This window comes from Megascapheus bottae, chromosome 13 (assembly GCF_031878675.1).
Source record: "Megascapheus bottae isolate mThoBot1 chromosome 13, mThoBot2.hap1, whole genome shotgun sequence".
NCBI lineage: Eukaryota > Metazoa > Chordata > Mammalia > Rodentia > Geomyidae > Megascapheus > Megascapheus bottae.
Window position 1 is genome coordinate 46,616,029 of NC_143521.1, and position 6,000 is coordinate 46,622,028.

The 6,000-nt window shown below is 47.5% G+C and overlaps 1 protein-coding gene across 2 annotated transcripts in view; it reads right to left on the bottom strand.

The window, feature by feature from the left end:
- The window catches only part of Anapc4 (anaphase promoting complex subunit 4), a 39,195-nt gene extending 34,642 nt beyond the window's left edge, over positions 1–4,553 (bottom strand). For both annotated transcript variants that reach the window (XM_090343748.1, XM_090343747.1), the window contains exon 1: positions 4,367–4,553. In XM_090343748.1, the coding sequence (XP_090199874.1) occupies positions 4,367–4,495 (129 nt within the window). In that variant the 5' untranslated portion in view covers positions 4,496–4,553. The remainder of the gene's footprint in view (positions 1–4,366) is intronic.
- Between the last annotated feature and the right edge of the window lie 1,447 nt (positions 4,554–6,000).

A 6,000-nucleotide genomic window follows, 5' to 3' on the forward strand; every position in this document is an offset into this window, starting at 1 on the left:
TAAACATGTTATCATAAAGGTTATCATACAGAGGTGTCAGAGTTAGAGGTGCTATTTTTCATCGTGCCTCAGGGGTCCTTTAGCCTTAGGCCAGCAACTTTCCTTCTGGCACAAACCCAATCACGCTCACTTCCCCAATATGAGAGGAACAAGGAGGGATCAAGGAAAGCTCAGAGTCCCCAGGGGAAGGAGGGCTTCACCATCCCAAGCAAAGAAATTATTAAGTTGAAAGAAATCCTCCAGGTTCACATAATTTACTGAAAAATCAAAAAGCAAAAAGTATAGCTGTAATGTAGTCAAATAATTGTAAATCATCTGCAAGGAGACATCTGACAATTTAATGTCACCTGAGTTCTTAGGATCTTACACAGATCACAAACTTCCATTATCACAGTAGTAAATGCCCAAACTAGAAGGTTAAAATGATGCCCCAGGCGCTTAGTACTACAAAACTAAGACTGCCCTGACTTCTAGCCTTTATGCAATTAGTCAAGGAAGAAAAAAAAGTCTCAGAAAGGAAAAAGCTTTCAGGGCCCAGTGGCTCATGCCTATAATTCTAGCTACTCAGGAGGCTGAGATCTGAGGATCAAGGTTCAAAGCTAGCCCGGGCACAAAAGGACCTGAGACTCTTATCTCCAATTAACCTCTAGAAAACAGGAAGTGGGACTTGAATCAAGGGTAGGGAGGTAGCCTTGAGCTGAAGAGCTCAGGGACAGCACTCAGGCTAAGCTCAAGCCCCATGACCCACCAAAAAATAAAATAAAATAAAAATTAAAGATCCTTTGTATTTCATGAACAAAAAAGATCTCTGCATAATTATGCTATCATATAACCTTATTTTTAAGTGCCCAAAAGGATATAAGCAATCTATTACTTTTCATGTATCAAATATCTTAAATGTCAAACTCTCTATACCCAGGTGGAGTTCAAGCTCCTTGACCCACAAAGAGAGAGAGAGGAGAGAGAGAGAGAGAGAGAGAGAGAGAGAGAGAGAGAGAGAGAGAGAGAGAGAGAGAGAGAGAGAGAGAGAGGAGAGAGAGGAGAGAGAGAGAGAGGGAGAGAGAGAGAGAGAGAGAGAGAGAGAGAGAGAGAGAGAGAGAGAGAGAGAGAGAGAGAGGAAGAAGAAGAAGAAGAAGAAGAAGAAGGAGGAGGAGGAGGAGGAGGAGGAGGAGGAGGAGGAGGAGGAAAGGAAGGAAGGAAGGAAGGAAGGAAGGAAGGAAGGAAGGAAGGAAGGAAGGAAAGAAGGAAGGAAGGAAGGAAAGCAGGCAGGCAGGCAGGCAAAAGTTCCTGAAAGACTTCTTGCCCTACTAACTCAACTCAAATCCTACAAACACAGCCTCATACCCTCTGTCTTATTTTACAGTGCAGAACATCCTACACTCCTGGTGGTATCAGTCACTAGAATGAACCATTCATTACTTCTGAAACCTTCTTCTGTGCCACTGAAATTCAGTCCGGTGATCACCATCACGCCCTATTTCTTTATTGTTTCCTCTGAAATGAGTCTCTCACTTAACACTACTTCCCCAAGATGAGAGAAATGAGGCCATTTTGCAATCCACAGCCCCCTGCACTATTACTACTGAGCTAAAGATAAAGCAGATGTCCTCTTTAATGTTCCCTGATATTTCTGATGACGTCTCTTCTCCAAATATACTACCCTCTCTTAATCCCAGTCATCTGGGCCATTCTCCCACTCCTTGAAGATATGGACTCTCGACTCACTCATACTTCCCAACTCTTGTTTATTCAAGGTGACAGTTCTCAATTATGTCTTCTCTAATCCTCAGCCCAGCTAGAGTCATCCCCCCTTGGTCGGATAACTATCCAAGACTACAAGGCTTAAGGGCTAGGAGTTTGGTCTAGTGGTAGAGTGCTTGCCTAGCATGCACAAAGACCTGGGTTCCATTCCTTGGAACCACATACATAGAAAAAGCTGGAAGTGGTGCTGTGGCTCAAGTGGTAGAGCTCTAGCCCTGAGAAAGCCCAAGGCCAGTGCTCAGGCACTGAGTTTAAGCCTGGTGACTAGCAAAAAAAAAAAAAAAGAAAATCATTTCAAACTTCGATTCCCACTTTCCATCCAGTGCTCCTATGTCCTGCTCCTATGTATGTCGCCACCACACCAGGATTCATTGTCCCTTACTCTATACATTCCCTCATTTTCCACCTTGATCAGGTTAGAATCAAAAGTCCATCATTCTAGCGGGGCGCTGGTGGCTCATGCCTGTAATCCTAGCTACTCATCAGGCTGAGATCAAAAGATCTCAGTTCAAAGCCAGCCCAGGCAGGGAAGTCCTTGAGACTCTTATCTCAGATAAAAACCAGACAACAGGAAGTTGCACTGTGGCTCAAGTGGTAGAGCACTAACCTTGACTGCAGAGCTTAGGGTCAGCTTCCAGGCCCAGAGCTCAAGCCATGATCTGCGCCCCCCCTCCTCCGCACCGCTCCCCAAAAAAGTACATCATTCTTTGATTTGGAAAAAGTTTCAATGTTCTCCGTATAAAAATGCAGACTTCCTGGGGCTGGGAATTTGTAAGAGCGCTTGCTTACTCAGTACTCAGGCCTTGAGTTTAGGCTCCAGGACTGGCAAAAAAAGAAAAATGCAGACCTCCTAATACTATGTTCAGTACAATTCCTTTTTATTTAAAAACATCTTGCTTTTTTATTTAAAGTTATCTTGAAGAGTATATAGTACAATTTTATAATATTTATCTATAAATGTATGTCTTCTGTGTTCTTTTATTGCTTGTCTAGATATTTTGGAGAGGGTATAATTTACATATTTACGTTGCTTGGTTTGGTCAGAAGTTTGGTCTGGTTATTAAATGTTTCCTACTGTAAGAACCTTGGGCTCTCCTAGCAGAGATTTACAATAAGAACAAAATGTAGAGACATAAGGCCATATAGTATGACACTAAATGTAAGGCCTTCCAGGATAAGGAAACAAAAGCCATATAATGAGTGATTGTTGTCCTTAATGTACTATGTTATCTCTCATCTCTTTTGCCATCCCTTGGTTATCTCATATTGTTACAATATTTCACCTTGTTATCTGATATATTTTATATGTGCTTACTTGGTTATTTGAAATTGGATAAGGAAGGGGAGAAATCAAGATGAGGGGAGAAGGGGAGGGGGAAATTGGGACCATGTCATGAGAAAGGGTATCAATGTTTGTGAATTAATTCACCTTCTATCTGGTGAATATAATGTAACTCTTCTATTAATTACAATAAAAAAAGTTTCCTACTGTAGGGCCCTGAGTTCAAGGCCCAGGACTAGCCAAAAAAAAAAAGTTTCCTACTGTAAATGGCATCTTTTTATTGATTACCTTTTCTAGATCTAATACGGAAATATACTCATATAGTAAATTTATAATAATTCCACTAAGAATTTTAGTACTATCAAGATAAAAGTCTCATTAAGGAAGTGGCGCTGTGGCTCAAGTGGTGGTAGCTTTGAGTTGAAGAGTTCAGGGACAGACAAGGCTATCAACATGGTGATGAAGTATTGCAGGAGGCTAATATTTCCTTATCACCTCGTTTTCCACAGCTTGCTTCCCCCCACCTCTGCCCCCCGCATGATACCTGGTCGCTACTGGAAAACTTCCCGAATGTGTTAAACAGAAAACCTGCACTGATGAAGGTTTCCTTACAAGATGGTTGCTAGGTAGAATTACCTCTCAGCTGAAGGTTGAGTACTAGCAGCTTGAACTCGGTGAAGCATCATCTCCACATGGCTCATGTAAATTGAAAATGCTTATTGACAACATTCATAGACTCTCTCAGGAATCCAGGGAAGGATCCTCTTTCTTTCCTTCCAGGTGAACGTCATGCCCAGTCCTAGGGCTTGCGCTCAGGACCTGGGCACTGTCCTTGCGCTTTCTCAAGGCTCAACCACTTGCGCCACAGCACCACCTGTGGCCTTTTTCCGTGCGTTAAGTGTGTGGTACCAAGGAACCGAACCCGGGGCTTCGAGCATGACAGGCGAGCCCTCTGCGGCTAGGCTACACTCCCAGCTGGCTAACTTCAACCCGGGCATGTCAACGTGGGATCCCTGCACAGAACCCCTCAGGCAGGCCTCCCCTTAGGAAGCTCTGGGCCTGCACGATTCCAGTCAGGCTTGACAAGAACTCTTGTTTACTTGGCTGGGGCGACGCCTGCCCGCCTGCCCGGATGCCCGGATGCCCGCCTGCCCGCCGCGGGGCCGTGGGACCGTGTTGAACCGTGTGATTCCGGGGACAGGCACCGAAGCCGCCTCTGCAGATGCGGCCCTCTGCATTCTCCCTGGACGAGGACGGCGGTCGGCCAGGCCTGCACGCGGGGACACTGAGGCCCGGGTGGCCCCCGCCGCGCGGCTCACTTACCTCGCCCGCGGTGTTGGCCAATGCAATGAGGTCCCGCTTGGGCGACCAGGCCAGGAAGATGATCTCCTGCGGCAGCTGCTTCTCGCCCACCACCCGGAAGGACGGGAAACAGGTCGGGAGACGCAACATGGGGGCGGCCCTGCGGAGACTCTGCCGGAGGCCACCCGCGTCCCAGGTCACCGGCCTTCCACGGAAAGCCCGGCCCGCGGCGGGAACCACGGGAGCACCGCTAGGCAGGCGACGCGGCCCCAACCCCACCCTCCTCGGCCCCGCCCAGCTCCGCCGCGCCGCGCCGCGCGCTCCGGGAACTTGTGGCGCCTGCGCCGCGGTGTCCTCGCGAGAGCGCGGGACGGCACGCAGGTTCGGGGAGGTCTGGGAGGGCGGGGCGTGCGCTGAGGTTGGTGGGCGGGGCAAGGCCTAGAATTGATTGATGTGGGGAAGGTGAGGTGTGCAGAGCTGGAGCCCCGAGCGGGAGGGATGATGGAGGGAGCTGCTGACCCCTGCACCAGGGTGGGCAGTACGGCCCTTTAGGGGAGATGCTCGTCTGTGCTTACGGGTGACTGTACTTGCAGGTCCTTATCGTGCGGTGGGGAAGGAGGCCGTCAGGGTAGGGGGGAGGCTTCAGTGTGAACTTGAACCCCCCTCAACAGCCTTGGTTGCATAGAACTTTTTGAAAGCCCCTCTGTCTTCGTGGTGGCATCGCAGATTTAGAGAAATAACACCGAATGGGACACAATATTTAAATAATTCGTTTGCCAGCCAAAGCAAGGAGGTGAGAAGGTTGTTGCTTGAAAGCTCCCTGACATAGGTAAATAATACTTGGATTCCTCATCCATTCAAACGTGTGCCTCACAACCACAATGAAGGTAGGCTGTGGACACACAGGATTAATCCTATAGCTGGGTTAAAGGATGTGCGTTGTGCAAGGAGGAGTGCCATGGACGCGGGCTTCCAGCCTGCCAGATGACATATACATCAGAATTCTCGTGACGCTCCTTTACAGACAACACATTCCATCCTTTCTCAGGCTATCTGGTGACAATCTTGGCTTGTAGCCCAGCCACACCTGGAATTCTCCATGTTTCTGCTTCAGCCTCCTGAGTGCTGGGCTAACAGCTGTTCATCACACCTGGCTTTCTAATAAAAGTACCATTTTTCCTGGACCTTAGCCTAAAAAAAATAGGAACCTCCATACAACTCAGGAAAATGACTTCCTGTAGCTTCCAGTTAACACGGTGCTATCTAGGATGAGATAACTGTAGAGGGAAAGAATGTCTAGGGGGCAGTACAGGATAGGAAACAGCACAGATGTGGAGGGCCAGATATGAGCAGGAAACAGCAGTCTTAGGTGCCTGCATGTGTTAGGGAGCAGGGCAAGGGCTGTTACTGGAGATGATCAAAGTAGTCATAAGACAAGAGCTTTTAGCAGTGTTGCCAACCTTTCCTTTCTTTTCCCCTCTGCCCCCAAAAGAGGGTTTTGCCTTCATGGTGTCTTTGTTCTCTTTGTGGGAATATTGCTTTATCAAAATGCTCATTTGTGATTTTTTGGCACAGGGAAGCAGCCTTTGATTGTTATTGTTTTGTGTGTGTGGTACTTTCAATTTTTTGGTCAAGGCTAGCACTCTACCACTTGA